This window comes from Clupea harengus, chromosome 21, assembly GCF_900700415.2.
Source record: "Clupea harengus chromosome 21, Ch_v2.0.2, whole genome shotgun sequence".
Lineage (NCBI taxonomy): Eukaryota > Metazoa > Chordata > Actinopteri > Clupeiformes > Clupeidae > Clupea > Clupea harengus.
The window spans coordinates 12,751,958-12,773,032 of NC_045172.1; the positions used below are offsets into that span (position 1 = coordinate 12,751,958).

Genomic DNA, 21,075 nt, shown 5'->3' on the forward strand with positions numbered 1-21,075 from the left:
TTAAAGGGAAACTTAAGTAACCCAGGCCCTATTTTCCCAAAATCTTTCCAGATTTTTACTTGGGACAAAAAATTATTGAAATCAGTCCACTCTGATCATGTCTCATTGAACAAGGAAATGGATTACCAACCGGTTGGGAGTTTGTCCTCTGCTAGCTGGTCGGTCCAACACAAAGAAGTGCCGTTGGAAACCCACAACATTTATTTTGATTCCTAGCTGAATTACACTGCTAATTGCCTAGACTGGCAGAAGGGACACTGGGAATGGTCTGGGCCATATCTGTAAAAAGTGAAATTTTATTTCATAGTTATTTCTTGGTGTTTTAGCCTACAAAGGAATGCTATGTGTAATGGCAGCAGATCCAATATCTGTGACATCCTTGGAAGCACTCGGGGAAAGTAATGGACGCGTGCAAAAGCTTAAAAGTTTAAATTTCTTTATCTTCATAAATGTTCAAGTAACACTGTCTATACATAAATAAAGGATTCTTATTTCACAATTAAGCTAGCACGGTCAAAAAACTGTGAACCTTGGTGCTTCTCCGTTCCTTCTAACTAAGCGTGCTCTCTTCACATGGTCAAAACAACGTGTCAAAATAAGAGTCTCTACTTTAGAGATATTCATTATAATAACAAGATAATACAAAATAATATTATTCCAGAAATAATACTCATCTTATTTATGGCTCTAACACTATGTTTATGTCTTGTCATTTGTGTATTGTTTGATTTTTGTGTCTACCCCTTTTTTTGGAAATGGTGATGACCACCAGAAAGAGAAACTTAAACTCCAGATAAGATTCAAGTGTAGTTAAAAAGCCTTGGTTGCATGGACTAACTAAACCGGCCTGATAGAATTTAACCTCTGAGAGGAAAAGATTGTGGGCCAGATTGTGGGCCAGCATGTTTTTGCAGTTGTTCTCTTTTCTCTTGGCCTGAAAGGCTTCTCCCCAGGGACCTCTGCTCTCTGGCAGCCTGAATCACTTGCCCTTAAAATCTTTGTGCACCCAACATGTCGATTCAGACATGTCGCCGTAACTTATACTTGCTTATTTTTTGGCCCAATGTCATCTGCCAAAGGGTTCTTTTTTTTCCTTTCAGCAAAGCACCAGAATTCAGCCACCTAGGTATCAATTGTTGCCAGTCTGACAGGTAGAAAAGACAGTACCTCCTTACCCATAGGCAGCTCAGCAGGGTAGGCCTCTTGCAGTAATGGGGTTACTCAGCAAGCCAGCAGGGCTCTGCGCAAGTCCCCTTTATTTCTTTCTTCAGTCCCTTTTCAGTTTCCCTGCATTCATGAAAACATTTTTTTTTCAAGGTCTGAGATGCTGTGAAGGACCGGACGGTCACCCCACGTTCTTTCAGGGATGTGGCGACTGGAATTGGTGGTGTAGGGGAAATACAGTGTAGGAGATGGTGGTTTTGATATAAAAAAAATATATATATATTTATTTACAGGGGGGACTGTCAACCCCAACACAGTGCACACAACAAACACATGTAAATCAAACAGATAACAGATACAGGCCGTACTCACCCGGGACTGAAGTAACCTGGCACCCTAGGCACCTGCTTGGCCGATTAGGCCCAAATATCGTCAGCCTCTCAAGGCCCAAGCCAGGCCCAAACTAGGCCCAGGCACTCAGCCCGAAGCTAAGTACATAGCTAGCCATACCAACCGAACCAAACAAAACAGGCACACAAAAACAGGCACAATATACAAGACACAAAGACAAAGCACAAAGACACTGTGTCCACACAACTAGACACAAAAACACTTCCTTCACTCTGGTAAACAGGGAAGTGTTTTTGTCTTAATACCTCTGTCCGTGCTCTATGCCTCTCATAAACAGTCTCTCCCTCTCTACACATGAGGCACTCTTTAAATAGGGCGTAGCCACGTTGGCTTTATTAGGTCCACCATTGGAATCAGGTGAGCCCAGCCCCAACCATTATGGGGGTGGAGTCCAACAGTCTTAAAGGGCACCATCCCTTTTTGGCCACGGTGAGGAGGGGGAGAATTCACCTTCTCACAGATGCTATCCAAGTTCTTCACCAGCTCTAAGGCCTTGATTATTGACGACCTTCATAATACATCAACCACCCAAAAAGGATGGATAAAATAACTATAGAGTGATGGTCTTTGACCTGTGTGATGGCTTCCACACCACTTGGTCTAGGACATACCAACTGCTGTGTTGGTCCCAGTGATATTATCTTTGTGGGAAGCAGGGGCACATCTCTGCAGTAATGAAATACAGTACATTATGCACTCTAGCAGTATCCACTAGTCCTGTGTCTGATTTAAATGACACCGCCTGGCCATTAATATGTGCTCACTATGCCACCCTGAAGCTCCTTTTAGAAATATGTTATCCTGTCGCAGCAAGTACTGCTTAACTTCCTGCTCTCTAGGTTCTTTGGCTGTTATCCTGTTGCAGCCAATCATCACCCAGTAGATGAACAAAATTGTTTTTTTCTGATTGTGAAGTGGCTCACTTGGCCTTATTTCCTAGATACTGCATCATTTCCTAGGCAGTCGTGGCATGTATGTAATGGAGTTACTCCATATCCACCACTGAGTAAACATGTTGACCTGCTGGTTGCTAATGTTTATATTTAATGGTTTATTTATTGTTTATTGTTTTATATCTGATGTTTATTGTATTGTATACAGTATTTTTAATATCTGATGTGACTTAACTGTCCACATGGGGTTAAGTCAATTGAGTTCTATAAGTACCATTCCCATCAGGGGTACAACACAATTATGTTTGATGGAATTCTTCCGTTCCAGGAAGCTTCTGCCCACATGCTGTTGTGCTGCTGCATGAATCCCTCCAGTGGAATGAAGCCAGTACAAGTAACGACATTACATATAGTATCAGAATGTGTAGCCGACTAATTGGCAAGCAAACGCAGATACAATACAGATGCAACCTGTGTCATGTACAGTGAAGGATAAAACCACTAATTCATAGGCACTGATTAAATAAATATACCATCAGTTATGTAATATGATAATGTTGACAGAAAACATGATTTTTTTTTACCACACAGTACAATAAGGCAATATCATACAGCATGGTTTTTAAATCAGGCACAGTGCAATACTGCTTAGGCAGTACAAAGATGGAGCTAGGGCGATGGATACAGACTACCGGGACCTGTCTGAATTTGTGCTATGTTCAATCAGGCAATTTCCTAGGCATTGCTATCCATAGTCTCACTCTGTGAGCAGCTTTTGTCATGTTTAAGTGGCAATCTATGTTTCTCAGTACATCTCTCTCAGTGAAACCAAATGACAGCCTTGTCATAAAATCGGTGTCTCTTTTCAGGAGCCAGCTTGGCAGTGGTCAGATAATTTGCGCACAGACATCATAAAACTGTCTACGGGGCCCAGTCAGGCTGTTGCCATCTAACATGAAATTGCTACCCTTCTATAAATCAGTGTGAATGCCCACAACGTGCTCATCACAGACATCCTCCTTTTTACTGTGCAGCAATTTCTCCTCAGGGCCAGCATCCATAGGGCACATGAGGATATTGACTTGAAGGGCACTGATTCTTTGACAGAGGCCTGATGCAACATGATACCTATTAAACCTGTCAGCTGATATGCGCCATACTCAGATAGTGTGATGTGACAGGCTTGATCATTCATCACTCATTTCATGTTGTTTGGTAATGCACCATTTTATCTTCCTCTACTTGCATCTCCACATGGAATCCTGTGAAAACACAGGCATACCACAGCTTAATGCATTATCTCAAGATTTACTTTCTGAAGCCTAGCTTCCCTGATCCTTACAGCCCCTGGGCCAAACAGCACTATTACCCATTAATACACACACACACACACACACACACACACACACACACACACACACACACACACACACACACACACACACACACACACACACACACACACACACACACACACACACACACAGGTTGTCACACAGGTAGGTTGTCGCACTGGTGACAAAACCAGCCAATGGACGTTTACATTTGTAACTTTTCTATGATTAGAGGTCTTATTAGTGTGTGATTTGGTGATTTTTACTATTGCCTCAGGTTAAACTACCCTTGAGATCTAGCCACAATTGGTTCATTAGTGAACTTGTGCAAGACAACAGAAAGAAGAACAAAGGCACCATTTGTGCTCTCATGATGGATGAGATGTCTACATGGAATCAAGTTTTCAGGTAATCAAATCCATGTGTATTTGGATGAAGCCTCTGGCCAGGTCAATTACTCCTTACCAGAAACCAGAGAAGCTTCAGTTGTCATGGTTATGTCTGTTAATGAGTATTGGAACATCCCTGTGGCCTATTTCCTCTGCAATGGCTTGAGTGGAGAAGAGTGAGCCATTATGTTGACAGAATGCCTGCACCTGCTCCATGCCATTGATGTGTGTGTGGTCTCACTAACAAGTGATGGCACTGCATGCAATTTAAGGGAGCTTGGAGCCAAGCTTGGAAATTCCACACATTCCTCACCATGCAGACTCAACACAACGAATATATGTGCTGTTAGATGCAGGTTATGTGATTAAGCTCACGAGGAATGCGTTAGCCGACACCACATTGGGACACCACATTGGGGGAAACTAAAAAGGCAGTATCTGAAAGAGCTAAATACACCGCAAGATGAGGAACAACATACTGGCACATATTGAGTGGCACAAACAAAAAATGAAAGTGAATCTGGCACCACAGGTTGGAGTGTGGCTGCATTTTTACAGGGCTCGAGTGGACCTGTTTGCCACCATGGCCAAACATGTGCCTTTTTGCTTCCCCACCAGTGCCTCTCATCCCTCGTGTGCTGAGCAGAATTATGGAGGAGAGAAGAAAGCAGTTGTTAGAGGCACCCCATTGGCCCAGCCAGCCATGGGTCGCAGACTTAACAAGGATGTCAGTGCAGCCGTCTTGGGGAGTCTTAGGGGCAGGTGATCTGTGATCGCCTAGGCCCCAGAGAAGAGAAAAGAAAACGCGCTGTGCATAAGAGAAACACACTGTACATAATCCCATCAGAACCTTCCAGCATTGCCCCATGATCAGCTAATAAATGGCCTTCTCCAAAGAACCAAATAAGTGAGCTGGTGAGTGGAGAGACTGCACGGGACATCATGGTTCAGTCTGTGAGTTTGTTGTCATTAATGTATTTTGCTAGCTAAACCGCAAAGCCAGTATTCCTGTATGCTATTTTGAGTCATACAGGAGTCTGACAAGTCTGTGCTTTATTTTAAAGTTTACAGTCATCAGTATGTCTAACCTTTTCCTATGTGGCACACACATTCTCATCTATCTACCTAATAATATTAGCGTTTTAGATTTCTGCAGTTGTAAAGAGTAGCCTACCATTTTGTTTTATATTTGGCCGAACTAGGTTATATGAATGAAATTATAGATTGCTAGCTAATGTGCTTTGTTTTTCTTCGTGTGTCATGATTTCACTTCTTCATGGAGCCAGAGGATGGCCACATTTACGGCACCATCAACATTGACACCAGGTACATAATACCAGGTACATTATTCATTATTTTGGAAACTTCCATCACAATGAATATCATATCATGAACATGAACTATACCTTCTTCTCCACTGTGCCTAGGCTATCAGAGGACGTCTCATTTCACACCACACAGACAGTAATGTGTGAGGCAGAGCTTTGTATGGTGTAGTATCATTTTGATGTTCCTATGTTTTTTTTTACCCTTGCCACTAATACCCTCATTTCAATAAACTTCAAGTGAAAAACTGGTTTGCAAAGGAAACAAAGTCGGCCAAACATCAACACATGGGGATATACTTTTGGGTCACTCAACATCAGCACATGGGGATATGCTTTTGGGTCACTCCAAGTAAACTTAAGAAGAGTACTCAGGACTACCCAGGTAATAAAAAATGCCCTACAGATGAAGGATCAAGAAAGCTCTGCGCAACTTATTTTTTGCTTTGACAACTTCACTGGTCATAGACTAAACCTCCATGAGCCTGACACATTGGGCCTCAAGCAGCAACACTCTGTTAAATGTATCTTTTATTTTCGCTTATTTTTCGTGTTATCCTGGTGTGCTGAATGATAAAGCAAACATAATTGATCATCACACAACATTCTGTTTTCCATTTGTCTTTGTGTGGTATTGTTTGTTCAGTGAGAGATGCTGTGTAAAGTTGAGGTACAGGCTCTGTATTGTCAGTGCCTTGGTTTGCCCATTGTGGCAGTTTTATTTTGTATTAAAAGAAGCCTTGAGCGTCTGAGCTTGCATGCTCGTGTTCCTGGATTTATTTCTGACATTCACTTCACATTATGTATTGTCTAAATTCTTCCGCTTTGCAACTTTGCAATCAATTTGTCCAATCTTTTCAGCTTGCGTGTCAGAACAATTTCTCTCAAGTAATTTTGTATCACTCAGGGTGTGCTTTGCATTTAGCACTCAGAACATGGAAAAAACTGCCACTCTTCCCCAAAAGCACGTAACTCTAAACCTCGCTTCACACAGCTCTTGACCACAGCGGATCAACACTCAATGTCTCAGCTCATGAAACAGAGCAGAATGTCAACCTCTCAGGAGAAATGAATGTCTCACCGCTGTGTCTCAGTGAACCCAAGAATGTCAGATTTATCTACACACTAGAGTGGAAGTTTTCTCTGGAGATTACTCTCAACACCAAATTTGACGATTCCTTGTAAACGCCTTGTCATCCAAGACAAGATATATCACTCAGTGTAATTGCATCTTCATTTGACCATGTCCATCTGCTAGCTCTATCAAACCACCTGTTCTGATTAACCTGTTTCAATCAGCCCTGTGTTGCACTAAAATAACACAGATAATTCAGACCATTTCGCAGCATCAACTTTCATCAGCACATCTACCATCAAAACTTCAGAGCTTTCATGCAATTGCTTTTATCTGTTGTCAATGGTCTAGACTCCCATATTTAACGTCGCGAATTTCTTCACTAACCACTTTTGTGCACATAAACATTTAAGACACTTTCATACATCAACTATGGCTGAGTTCTTACACAGTTGACATAGGCATTGCCTTTGTCAATCTTCTATTTAACACATCAGTGTTTGAGCTTTTTCAGCATTTTAGCAGCCTTTGGTTCTTTTTTTCCCAGTGCGAGTCAGAAACAGAATCTTACCTGCACAGAGACCGCTCTTGATGGAAAATGGTTTTCTCCCTCGATTGGGCATATGGCCAGACTGTAGTTGTAGGGGTGGATGCAGCAGCCACTGGCAACTTACCATCTTGGCATCAGGGTCCCACGGCACCAAGTAGTTGGATTTTGGTGTCTTCACCAATTTTGCATTATGTTCCTAACTGACCTTAACAGTAATTAAAATAAAAATGACTGTTTTCCTAAATAGAAGACTTGACTTTAGGTGATACTGCATTAGAATCTTGAAGACATTTATTGATTACAGATAGAATAAGACTACATATAGAATAACTGAAAGCTCCTATGAATACTAAGGTCAACATCAAGGTTGGTTAAAGAGTCTCTGTGCCCATTGCCTCAAGATGCCTCTTTGATGGCTGTGCAATGTTTCTGCAGTGTCTCTCCAATCTCTGCAAAGTCCTCAGTTACACCACTTAAGAGGCGTAAATTATTAAAATGTAATTAAATTAACAGTAGCACACAGCAGGTAAACATTCAGAAGCGATCCATATTAGAGAGTAGTGAAAACAGCACAACAAAATATGATGTTCTTGCCAGCTGCAAAACAAGGCCTCAGAAAAGATGTTGCTTGTGTGTATCTGATTCCTTCCATGGCAAGAGGCTCTAACCAGACTCATGAGGCCCTTAGACCCTTAAAACTGTATATCTAGCGGTCACTTCTCATGCACACAGCACATTTGAAAGATAACATATCTGATCGGTCACAGTGACAATAATAGTAAACTCTCTTACAGAGTGGCAGTCACATTGTGAGGTAGCAATATTTCCACTTCAGCCCTTCACATTAAATATGGAGTTTCACCCGAAATTTCACCAAAATCTCACAGCATTCATTTAAAAATCATGCTGTATGCTACCTGATGGGGAATTTGGTGGTGTCTCTTGATGGATATTAATCACAACCTGGCTTTTAAGATATAATGATAAAATTGAGCATCATTCACAAGAAGTAGAACGTTAGTAGAATATTAAGGATTAAGGAAAATTAAGGAAAATCGAGGATTTCACAACCCTGACCAATGTGGCGGCACCATAGACACAGGCCTACGAAGCAGAGCCCAATGAAGCATCTATGTTTATACTGTATGTTTATGAGCAGCAGGGTATTTACACTGCTAGTTGTCAGTGACTCAGTCCTCTTTATCTATGGCAGTGTTTCTCAAACTTTTTCAGGCCAAGGACCACTTAGCCAATAAAAAAAAACTCGCGGACCATCTAACTAAATAGTATATCCCCGGAACAACAGGCTTCCTACCCAGACCTGGCACCAGACAATTGTTAGCGGCACGTGATTTTCGCGGGTGGGCACTCCTTTTTTATCGGTAGGCTAGTTATAGATATGACAATGCGCTAGGCAAAGCATCTCAAACCCTGCTCCATGCGTGACTTGGTTAAGTTACAAACTATAGTTCGCTCACAGCCTCATACTCCCATCACACACTCAGACACGCCAATGTATCACTAAACACCAATAAACACAACGATGCGCATACCGACCACGCGACCACAGTAATTCACTACCAACCGTAGGCTAGCCGACTGGCATTAATATAGCCATCCTAGTAGTCAACATTTCATAATTATGAGTTGTCATTAGCCAACGTCACACAACACAGAATAAAGTTATCATCTTGCTGTCTCCGCAGCGGGAGAAAAAAGTGCTGTTTGAATGCAGCTCCGCGGCGGGAGTGACCCTTCTCCTTGTCTGTGTCAGAGGCATTCTCATTTCATTTTCTTTTCATTGTCCCTGTCTTAAGCCACCGATCCATGACCTTCTTAATAGATTAGGCTACTCTTTAATAGATAGGCTTCTACTGACTGTGTTCTCATCGTTCTGAGTTGTATGTTAGAAATGTCGCAATAATTTACTTGTGGCCGTCGCGGACCACTACGGGGTACTCCGCGGACCACACTTTGAGAACGACTGATCTATGGCATGGGAGAGGATCCCCAATTCCCATCCTGACGCAAAGGTTCAGTAGCAGCCCCTAACACCAGGTCTCTCCAGATGAATGCACCCTACACCCACAGGAGGTCCTAGGTGCCAGAGTACTGCATGATTAATCTCTCCTTACCAGCAGTTGTCAATTCTGCTCTTGGGCCCCCCTGCTGTGCATGTTTTTCATCTTTCCCTCTACACACCTCACTGAACCTGTCTGTGGTACTCCTAATTAGCTGAACACAGCTGATTTAGCTAATCAAGAACAGTCTAATTCAATTAATTTCAATCAGGTGATGAAGATTCTCAAGGCAAGGGGGTCCAGGAACAGGAATAAGAAACCCAGCTCTCTACCAAACTTCATCCCTGGTCTCCGCTCACTGTAAGCCAATAACCACAGCCAGTAGCCACTGCTGACCACACAAGCGCACAGGGGCTCAGTGTAAAAAGGTACTGAACCCAGCTTGAAAGCTACTCAACCATAGGATGCTCACATCCTTTTATGGATTGAGGCAGGACATGGCATGAGAATAGAATTAAGATTGGATACATGTAGTATTTAGTTATAAAAAACATAAAAATATGTCAAGTTTTACATTTAAAATGTGTGTAAATGGTACAGTGAGTAAACCTCACTCCCCAACACCTTAAGAGACGTGCTAGTGTGTGTGTGTGTGTGTGTGTGTGTGTGTATGTGTGTGTGAGAGTAGCAGTAGGCTGCAGGTACAGTGCTGTGCAGTGAGTAAACCTCACTCCCCAACACCTTAAGAGATGTGCTAGTGTGTGAGTGTGTGTGTGTGTGTGTGTGTAACAGTAGACTGCAGGTACAGTGTTGTGCAGTGAGTAAACCTCACTCCCCAACACCTTAAGAGACGTACTAGTGTATGAGTGTGTGTGTGTGTGTGTGTGTGTGTGTGTGTGTGTGTGTGTGTGTGTGTGTGTGTAACAGTAGACTGCAGGTACAGTGCTGTGCAGTGAGTAAACCTCACTCCCCAACACCTTAACAGATGTGCTTCCGACAGATGCTAGCACCCATGGGTTTTAGCCGTCTTGCTAGCGTGCCCACCTCCAATGCCTGAGGTTGCGAGTCCTGGGGGGGACTGTGCTTGTCCACACAATAGGCCTACAGGCTAGAGACATACAGTGTAAGTTCTTCTCTCTTGATCTGGAAAGATGCATTTTATATGCCGGTTCATCCAAATCGCTTTATTCCTCCTGAAAGAGTTTGTCATTTTTATGGCAAATCCCTGATGAAATGCCTAAGCTGTATTTCTTAATTCAACTCATACCAGCTGGATATTTAATGGAGTAGGCAAAGACTCAATGAATCCGCCATTTATTCCACAATGGCAAAGTTTAGCAGATCGCACAAGGATGTCTCCACAATAATATGATCTCAGAATTCTCTATCACACAGCATAGCATAGCTGAATTCCGTTACTATTGAAGGGCATTTACAGAATAAACACACTTAGAAAATGAAACAAAAGGTTATCCAGAGGTGGAGGGATGGTTTGGGGGAAAATACGGTGAGGTGTAAACCAATGAGTGTCAGGAGGACTCAGGTATAACAGGGGAAACGACATGTCACCTTGAAGCGTTTTAATTCATGTGCAGAGGTCTCTGATGCCAGTGTATTGGATGTAAATGTGCCACTCTTTCATGGTAAGAAGGAGCCTGGACAATAGGTCTACTTGAGGGGAATTTGATCCTTATGTGATCGGTGTGAAGGTGTATGCATACAACTGGGACCGGTAGGCCTCTACTAGCAATAACCGTCTGAATGCTAATAGGCCCAGCTCCAGCCATTTTGGCATGACAGAGATAAGGGCAGGAACAATGCACGAAATCAAGCGATGTAAAATTTATGAAAACCACCAATACTATGTTATTGCATAAAACTAAGTCAAATAAGAAATGAGTTCACTGGAAGGGGATGGGTTCCCAATTCACATAGGGTGTAATGTGACACAGCTGTTCAGATCTCTCTTGAATAGGAAAGTGTCCGTTTTTTAATTAGCATAACACTGTGCATGAAAATTCAGCTAAAGAAAATGCTATTCTGTCCAATGGATTAGCAACATTTTGTAAAGCTTTTAAAAGCTTAACCAGACATGTCAGACTGATTGCTCTACCTAATCAGAACAAGGAAAAGGCATTTTAATGGATCATTAAAATGGATCAGCTTATTTTTGCCATTTTTACTGAAGGAACAAATGGCTTTCTGCATCAGGTGCATTTCATAGCATTGTGTGTCTCACCAAAAGATGGCAGCACCAGCCTGTTGTAGCAAGAGCCTCCTACGTCAGGCAGGGGGCAATATAATACACAAGCCCAGTTTCATGACCAAGGTCTCTCTACAGCGAGCCTCAGCACAGCAGTCATGAAAGCTTGAAAAGGTCTTCACATATTGATGACTTTTAAGCACTACATGAGAGGCACAGGTCTTGACTGGTTGTAGCTGTCTTTTTGAAAAGACCAGAACAGCATTTGCTCTGAGACATACATTTGTATCTTCAGTTGTTGCTTCAAGACCAGTTGTTTCTCCCTTCCAGTATCTTTCTCAAGAACAAGCCATCACATGAATTCTACACATATTAGAAAACAAACATTGATTCAGCTTGGTATAGAGGAAATATAAAAATTATCTCCCATGTGCATCCAGGCTTGAATGGCTGTAATAATGAATTATGATATCTCCTCAGTATTCTCATAGCAAACTAATAAAACATGTCTCAGTGCATTTCAACAATAGTTCATATTCATAAACTCCTAATAAATGCTAAAGTACCCTAATGTAGGCAATGGAAATGAGAGCCATAAGATATTAACCTGCATGCAATAAAGCAGCATCAATCTGAAAAGGATCTGCATTTTCCTTAAACCTTCCACAAGTAAAACAGTTAAGATTGCTAGGGGGGGGGGGGTAATCAAGCTAGCCTGAATGATGGATGGCCTGTTGTGAGAATGATTTGATGCATGAATTTGTGATTAGCAAGTGATTTGTGATATTTTTTGTCAGATGATCAAAAGAAGATATATGGCAAAAAAGATTAAGAGTATTAAATGTAAGAAAAATCTTTCTGGATGTAACTGTTTCTGTTTTTATAACCGTCACCTTTTAAGTCAACCTCTTTTTAATTCACCACTGCTTTAAAAATGTATTCTGTAATTCTGTAAACTTTCCAGCTTGTACGTCAAAACCTGGCAGTCGCAGCACAACACAACTGCTCACAGTGCAGGGTCTTTATCAAAAGAAGAGCTTAAGCACACAGCGATAATCTCATTGAAATGTCTGCAGTGCTGCGGAAAGTCCTGAGCATGCAGAATAAATTGTCCCTTAAAAGTCTAATTAATCCTGAGGGAGACACTTGGTGACTGGCTCTCGGCCAATTATTGCACTTGATTTCACCTGGATGTAGAGAACATAATTATAACCATTATATAACTTTATTCTCCCTGTCATCTCAGACCTTGGTCCAAAATAACCATACTTTGAATTATGATGTATGTACAAGAACATTCATTATTAGGGGAAGGAAAGACAGGTTTGCTGTCTAAATTATGTCTCTTTCTGTCTCTCTCTCTCTCTCTCTCTCTCTCTCTCTTTCTCTCCAGGGGTGGCTATTAGAAGGCAAAGCAAACTGAGCGATCGTACTCTTTATTTCAATTAACCTCCATAACTACACTTACCGCTATTCACTCTCTCTCCCCGTAGGGCTGCATTCAACCATTTTTAACCTTTTTAAATTTGATCTTAGATACTGAGCTTTGGTCAGATGACTGGAGAGAGAGAGAGAGAGAGAGAGAGAGAGAGAGAGAGAGAGGGAGAGAAAGAGAGAAACAGATGGAGAGAATGACACGAGGGAAAGAAATAGGGAATAAAGGAGCTTCTCTATACTTTCTGTGGCATCCAAAGTGCACATTTTTAATTGGTTAGAACACTCCTGTGCTCCATCGAAATGAGTGTTGGGAAGGAGAGCATGTTTATCACTTGCCAGAACAAAATGGCAATGTCACACATTTCCCTTCTCAGAGGAAGGAGCGTTCCTTTGCAGCCAACTATATAGGACAGAATGTAAAAGAGCGTAATGATCTGTCACATCACTTGTGACTTCAACTGAAAATAATCATTGAAAAAGCTGCAGAATTTTGCAGAAGTGTTTCTGTTATTATGTCTGTGAGTGTGTACCATGAAAGAGAGGGGAGTTCATGTAAACGGGGACTTGCAATGATACGATATCTTACCCAATATCGGTCGTGCTTCAGTCATTTTACTGCAGGTGCCAACTAAGTGCATCTTGGAAAAAACAATATCCCTGACAAATGAGAGCTATTAGCGGTGAAAATAATTATGAACTTTATATATTACATTCCATGATTACTTACAGTTACAGAACTTTCTAATTGATTGAAGTGAGAGGCTTGGGTTACATTTGTTACATTACTCACGTTTTAAATAAATGTTACATTATTGAAAGGAAAGCATCAGAATGTCAATGTTCAGCTAAATGCTTTAAACACAATTTCATCCATGTGTCTGCTTTGGCACAGGGTACCCCTCAGAGTAGGCATGACTATAAATGTAAGCAAAAAGACTGTATGTGAAGACTGCCACGTAACTCACTTCTGCGACAATGTGGAAACCCTGACAACAATCAAAAATACTGTAAAAAATACTGCTATGTATGTCGCCCAAACCCTGGCTCACATGGCTGTGATGAAAATCTCATACTAAGGGGTCATGGCTTATAGATGTCATGACCCAGCATCATGGAATCATCCATGTCAAGAATTTGAAAGCCATAGATTTCTAAACAAAATGTCCTCTTGCCCTCATATGCCATGTGTTTCACATGCTTTTCTGTCCCCCTGAGTGTGTGACAGTCATGTCCTACATGCTTAAATAGATGGAACTTGTTTTATAGTTGTAGTTTGTTGTATAGTTGTTTTATAGAGTAGTTTGATATGTGACCAAGAGATATGACCGACTCAAGTAGTGCTGCGGTATATTAGTAAAAAATAAAACACAGTTCAATAAACAACATTACTCTACCACTTAGGAGATCATTAGAGAAGAAACACAAAGAACAAAACACCAACACAACGGAGGTGTTTGTCAAGGACACACTGCGTCAGAAACAGTTTTGGCAGGAGAAAAGTGTCAATATTATTGCCATCATTTACCACCTGTCATTAGAGCACTTTCCTAGAGATTGTGAGTTCACACAAAACACAGTGTGCTGATTGTTCTACCTCAGTTTGAATAATGGCTGTGTGTGTGTTTTGCCTCCAGCTTTACCAGTTGCTTATCTATTACTGTTTATGGCCCGCAATGAGGAATAACTTGTAACCAATAGTCTGTGCGGGTTTCTTTGCAGACATCTATGTAGTGACAGTTTATGGTTGTCTACAGTTTGAAGTCCACGACATGAGTCATTCTTCCTTCCCATTATGACCAGGTCGCATTTGCCTTTCATTCCTCCATTTCACTGCATGAGACGGGTGTGGCGTTTGAAATCAGAAAAGGAAGACCGATTTTAGAGCAGATTTCTGTGCGTACATGTCACACAATCAAAAGGAATGGAGCAGTGAGTCGAGAAGGTGAGTCTTTGTCTTCGTAGTTTTCATGAGATGAGAAAAATTAGCAGTCATTTTAGAATCAGACTTGATGGAATATGGCAGGTAAATCCACTGGATATCTAGCAAATGGACGTCATTGTTCTTCATGTAGGTCATCACTGTTATGTTAAATATTTAACAAGCCTGGTGTGATGACCAGTACTTCATTGCATTGGTGTAAAATTATTGGTTGTATATCAGTTCCTTTTTTTCCAGGAAAGTGGTTTCAGTTAATTGGATAAAATGCAATATTGCTTCATGCCCTTATACTGTACCTGCCATGTCCTTTCTTTGACTAATGGTGTAAATATGAGAGGTTGCTTTCTCCAGACCTGCTTTGTAAAAGCACAACTAATTACAGCAAAACAATGCTGAAACAACAAGGATCCTGTGCAGCAGCGCCACTCATAGATTTTCACATTTGCAGAAGCCCTGGGAAGCCTGAAGATTTAAAAAGAAATTTCCTTTAGTGAAGACTGACCACATTCCTATTCAACATGACAACAAAAGGTAACAGCACTTTCACTAAAAACAGACAGAGAGGGCAAGAGAGGACAAAATGGAGAACTCGGTTCAGGGGGGAAAACTCAAAACAACGATAATTGCAGCTATGATGAATTGTTAAGAGGAAAACCAGATGTAAAATGCCCATTCTATGGCCCTCTGTGTGGCCTCTCAGTCTGCTGTGAGGCTGGAGCCAATTATCTCAACATCTTCACATTCAAATGAGCAACTGTCAAATGTGTTGTAGCAGTCATTAGATCAGGACATCCTTGAGCTGAGCAGGAAAGATAAATGTTTCAACAATGTTTCTTGCCATTCTGAATCATTCTCAATCAAAGAATATTGTTGTTTTTTTTCGTCTGCGTGGTATTAATTGTTTTCTTTGTTTCTCTGCCCCAAACAGACCTGCCTTCGGACAGGATTTATGCCAAAGCGTTGTCCAAGACGCTCACTAAGGTTGCCTCTCCCCTGACGGTGGGCTTGTACTCATCATGCAACAGTCGCATCAACATGGTTCTTAGAAACATAGAGAGTATGTGTCTTGGGGGAGGGGTGTAAAAGATGGCCACATTCAACTCTCGAAGTATCTTTTTTAACTTTGAATGTCTGATTTTAGTGCATAAACGAACAGTTTAGTCCAGCCGAGAATTATGGTGACTCTTCGGGGGAACTATTATAGCCTACAGCGTACCATTAGTTTGCCAAAAAATAACTACTAATGGTACTTGTTGCAAGCTGCAACAGTAACGTAGAATGATCTAAGATGTGTAAAGTACACATCAATTCCATGGTGGCTTACATTAACATAGCCTTTAGATGCCTATTATGAGGAATTCCTGACTCAATAAGTGACTCTGCCAGATGCAAATTAACTTAAATACTTAAGAACTATGTTTAGGTCTGAGCAAGAAACAGGAGTTGAACTCAAAGAAATAACAGGCATTTTAGGGTTCTACGTAAGTATTTAAGTGACAATCAAACACCCTTAATATTAATGTTTCAGAACATGTTATGTTATGTACTAAAAGTGGGCTTTGAACCATTATGAGTGTCATCCATTTCAACCATGTTATGTCATAAAACCTCATCAGAGCAAAATTAATCTTCTGACATTTCTCTGTAATTGATCAGAGGGTCAAAGAATCCAGGACTCACCTTACATAGTACAAATCACTGTAAAAAAGACTTCCATCCCTCCCCTGTCTCTTTCTCTCACTCTCCCCACATTCTCTCACTCTCAGTTGAAATGGAGCGAGAGGCTGAGAGAAGAGAGAAGAAGTCACAGGGCAGATCAAAGCCTCGCCCTGTCCAGACTTCTCTCTGCAGCACCCTGGCTCTCATCTTCCGGCTCCTCTTCTATCGACCCGTGTGGACGGAGTACAACCAAGATCAGAAGAATGTCCGCTTTGTGTTTGTGAGGTTCAGCGCTTGGCACTTTGCTGGCAGTGATCTGCTGTGGGCAGGTCTGGTGATGCGCCTGTGCGTGGTGCTTCAGGAGAAATTTGGCAAACTCCAACTCGGCCTCTATCGCATGGCGCAGCACGATGAGGAGGTAGTCGAGCATAAGAAGGCAATTGAGGACAGCACAGCAAACTGGAGGTCCAAGAAGTTCTGCTGCTTCCCGCTGTGGCTTCTTCTGGCCCTAGTTGTCACTGGCGCGGTGATCATCTTGGCTCTCCTTATTATGTTTGGCTTTCCAAAGTCTGAGGTGGAAGAAGCTGAGAGTACAGAAGGTGAAGAGAGTGCTGGATTTGGTGTGTTAGAGGGGTTTGCCATCGCAACTCTAGGGGTCCCAGCGGCTGGGGCGGTTCGATTCACCTTCATGTTGGGGAAAAACCTTGTTTTTAACCAAGACCTCAACATCCGAAGGAGCATGGACAACCAGAAAATGAGCGAGCAGCTAGGCTTCATGAACGAAGTGCGGAAGGAAATGAGGCTGCTGTCTAGCTTCATCCACTTTATGGAGATCTTCGAGAGGAGGAAGATTCGAGTTGTTCTGGAAATCACCAACCTCGATCGCTGCACGCCGCGGAAAATTGTGGGCGTCCTGGACGCCGTGAACATCCTGCTGTCTGATGAGGAGAGCCCCTTTATCTCTCTGCTGGCTGTGGATCCTGAAGTTCTTGCCGAACAGGTGAACAATGCTGAGAGTTGTTACGGCCAAAAAGACCAAGCTTTTAGCTTCCTGGATCGCATCATCACTCTTCCTTTTACAGTGCCTCCGCTCTGTGACAAATCAAAGCGTGAGGTGTTCAGCAACATTGTCTGCGGACAATCAGAGATCCCTGAGGTTTTTCCTCAGAAGGATGAGGAGAAGCCCATGCTTTTGGAGAGCCCAAAGAGTTCTATGTCTCTTGAAGATGATTCCTTATTTAATGGCAAAGGACTCCTAGAGGAAACCTCTGTACCATTAACTGCTCAACCCCACCAAGCTCAAGGGCTGAAGGAGGAGGAGATGGAGTGGGTGATTCAGGATGCTTTTAAGAGTGTACTCCAACCCAATATAAGCCCCCTGCATGAATACATCTCGGGTGATACCATGTCCATGAGGAGGGTCATAAACTCCATCCGGGTAACCGTTGTCATCATGGAGGAGCTTGCTCACTTTCAGCTTCCCCCTTCAAAGAGGGTTGCAGCCTGGGTGGTCTTGGCTGATCGCTGGCCCTGTCGCCTGAGCTGGATTCTTCAGTGCATTGAAGATGCTCAGCAGAGAACTGAAATCGACCAGGAAGCGGGCATGGGTTCTGTCCACATGGACAGCTCCGTGACACTCTGGCAGGTCTTCCGCCAGCATAGGCTGGAGCTACACCTCATGAAAGAAGAGGTGGATAATCTTCTAGAAAGAGATGGTGACCCAGAGCTTTTTGAGAAGTTCCTGAAGGTGGATTTCATATTTACAGTGAGTGAGGCAGAGAGGTTTGAGCAAAGCACCGTCAATCTGGATCATTCCATCAAAAGGGAACTGGCCAGGCTCAGAGGGAGCACCAGACTGAAGGACCCCACATGGAAGAACACTTTTAATGCTCTACCCAAACGACAGGTGATCAACATGAGTCCAGAGGACATCTGCAAGGAGGTAAGGATCACTTTGTAGACAAGTTAGAAGAACTATTCATATACAGTGGGGAAAATAAGTATTTGAATCCCTGCCGATTTTGCAAGTTTGGCCACTTGCAAAGAAATGTGGGACCTATAATTGTAATAGTAGGTGTATTTTAACAGTGAGAAACAGAATATCAACAAAAAAATCCAGAAAACTGCATTTTATAACATTTATGACTTAATTTGCATTTGATGCAGAAAATAAGTATTTGAACACCTAGCAAAACATGACTTAGTACTTGGTTGTTGGCAAGCACAGACGTCAGACTTTTCTTGTAGTTGGTCACCAGGTTTACACACATCTCAGGAGGGATTTTGGTCCACTCCTCTTTGCAGATCCTCACCAAATCCTTAAGGTTGCGTTTTCAATGGGAGGGAATGAGGGAATGAGGTTCAAGCCCAATATTCCACGTTACATGGCCCCATCCATAGTCCCCTTGATGCAGTGGAGTCGTCCTGTACCCTTGGCAGTGAAACAGCCCCAAAGCATAATGTTTCCACCTCCATGCTTGACGGTGGGGATGGTGTTCTTGGGGTCATATTCAGCATTCTTCCCCCTCCAAACGCGGCAAGTCAAGTTGATGCCAAAGAGCTTAATTTTGGTCTCATCTGACCACATCCTGTCTCCCAATCCTCCTTAGAATCATTCAAGTGTTCATTGGCAAACTTCAGACGGCCCTGTACATGTGCTTCCTTGAGCAGGGGGACCTTGCGAGTGCTGCAGTACTTCAAACCATTACGGTGTAGTGTGTTGCCAATGGTTTTCTTGGTGACTGTGGTCCCAGCTGCCTTGAGATCATTCACAAGCTCCCCCTGAGTAGTTCTGGGGTTATTCTGCACCTTTCGGATGATCACCGATACCGCACGAGGTGATATCTTGCATGGAGCCCCAGACCTAGAGCGATTGACAGTTGTTTGGTGTTGCTTCCATTTACGAATAATCGCACCAATAGTTGTCTGCTTCTCACCAAGCTGCTTGCCGATGGTTTTGTAACCCATTCCAGCCTTGTGCAGGTCTACAATCTTATCTCTGACGTCCTTGGTCAACTCTTTGGTCTTGCCCATGGTGGTGAGGTTGAAGGTGTGAAGTATGATTCTTTGGACAGGTTTCTTTTATACACGTCACCAGTTGCGATCAGGTGTACCTTGTTAGGCCTAATGAGGACTAATCTGTGTGCTTCTTGGGCCCATAACTGGTCATTGGGAGCCAGAATTCTTGCTGTTTGCTTGGGGGTTCAAATACTTATTTTCTGCATGAAATACAAATAAAGTCATAAATGTTATAAAATGCAGTTTTCTGGATTTGTTTGTTGATATTCTATTTCTCACTGTTAAAATACACCTACCATTACAATTATAGATCACACATTTCTTTGCAAGTGGCCAAACTTGCGAAATCGGCAGGGGTTCAAATACTTATTTTCCCCACTGTATATATATATATACTGTACATATTCTTCAGCAGTGCAAATGTGTCATTGAAATATGTGTTAAGAATACACACCAACAAAGAACAAAAGCAAATGTGTTAGTAAGAAATCAGCTACAAGTAGATGTACTCATTGTCCATGTGAATTTTGTAAAAGAATACAAATGAGTAAAGTGACATACTTTCTCCAAGATGTCCCGGGTAGGTCTCCCTGATAAGTATGCAGAAGCCGTGAAGTCAAACCACCTGAATGGGAGGGCGCTTCTGTTTAATGACCCTGTGGACCTAAAAGAGGTGCTCCAGATGACCCTTGGGGAGTGGACCACCTTCAAGATCACCTTCCTCACTGATGACTCCAGCGCTGGAGGTCATGATGAAAGCAGGCCAGCTCTGACGCAGCCTACCATGACTCTTTGTCCATCCAGTCCACTCCATGCTGCAGCATGTAAAACAAGCAATGTTTAAATGGGTCTGACATGATGAGGGATGAGGTCAACTGGCAATTGTGCTTGAGAGTGAAAGTGTACCTGAAAGTTTATAAATTCAGTCTTCCCACTCCATATAAGACAGGCAATGTTGATTACACCAGGTGCAGAGGAATAAAGAAAACAAAACGAAACGAATAAACTAATAAAAAAACATTGATGCTTTTTGAGCAGACTTGTGTCATGATTTGGGACCACCTGACCTCTAGAGGCCGCCAAAAAGACTTATCCTGTTGTGTGTGTGCATGTGCTTCTTTGCTTACTTCATGCTTTTGCTTTCCCTCAGTTTTCAGTGTCACCTGCTAATTGATTGGTCACATGACCAATTAACATGATTCATACCTTGTTGTTTTTTGTGCTCATTGCTGAGTTTTTGGTTTTCAAGTACTGGTAATGTGATTAGTCCCTTCAATTATTGTACCGCTAGTCCCAGCCTTTTCTAACACGCTGAAATCAGCCCCTTTGTCTGTTAGTTATTTGGAAAACATCTAGCATCTCTTTCAAGCGTAGTTTATTCTTAGTTTTTGATGTCTTCTGACCTTTGCCTTTTTACCTTTTGGATTTCTCCTGTGTTTTTGGATTATCCTTTTGTTGTAAGAGAAATAAAGACATCGTTTTCTGCGCAGATCTTGCACGTGGGTCCTGTTCAGCTCATTAAGTTCCTCACTGAACCAGCAATCCAGCGGCCCGGGTTTGTTTCCTGACTCTGGCCCGGACAACTTGACCTTGTAAAGGTAAAATAATGATGAATACCTGGCTTTGAGCAATTAATATAACACCATGGGTTACAACA

General features: G+C 42.3%; 1 protein-coding gene across 1 annotated transcript; it reads left to right on the forward strand.

The window, feature by feature from the left end:
* Positions 1-14,598: 14,598 nt before the first annotated feature.
* Positions 14,599-20,438, forward strand: nkpd1 (NTPase, KAP family P-loop domain containing 1). The gene is made up of 5 exons (XM_031558904.2): positions 14,599-14,744; positions 15,190-15,272; positions 15,670-15,798; positions 16,508-18,342; positions 19,990-20,438. Exons 2-5 carry the CDS (start codon positions 15,260-15,262, stop codon positions 20,260-20,262), a joined length of 2,250 nt encoding a protein of 749 aa, XP_031414764.1. The 5' UTR covers positions 14,599-14,744; positions 15,190-15,259; the 3' UTR covers positions 20,263-20,438.
* The last annotated feature ends 637 nt before the right edge of the window (positions 20,439-21,075 follow it).

What these genes read in the sequence shown, in the direction of transcription:
- nkpd1 (XM_031558904.2), top strand. An exon ending in GGTTCTTAGAAACATAGAGA is followed by an intron (nt 15,799 to 16,507) that starts GTATGTGTCTTG and finishes TCTCACTCTCAG; the next exon opens with TTGAAATGGAGCGAGAGGCT. An exon ending in CAGAGGACATCTGCAAGGAG is followed by an intron (nt 18,343 to 19,989) that starts GTAAGGATCACT and finishes ACTTTCTCCAAG; the next exon opens with ATGTCCCGGGTAGGTCTCCC.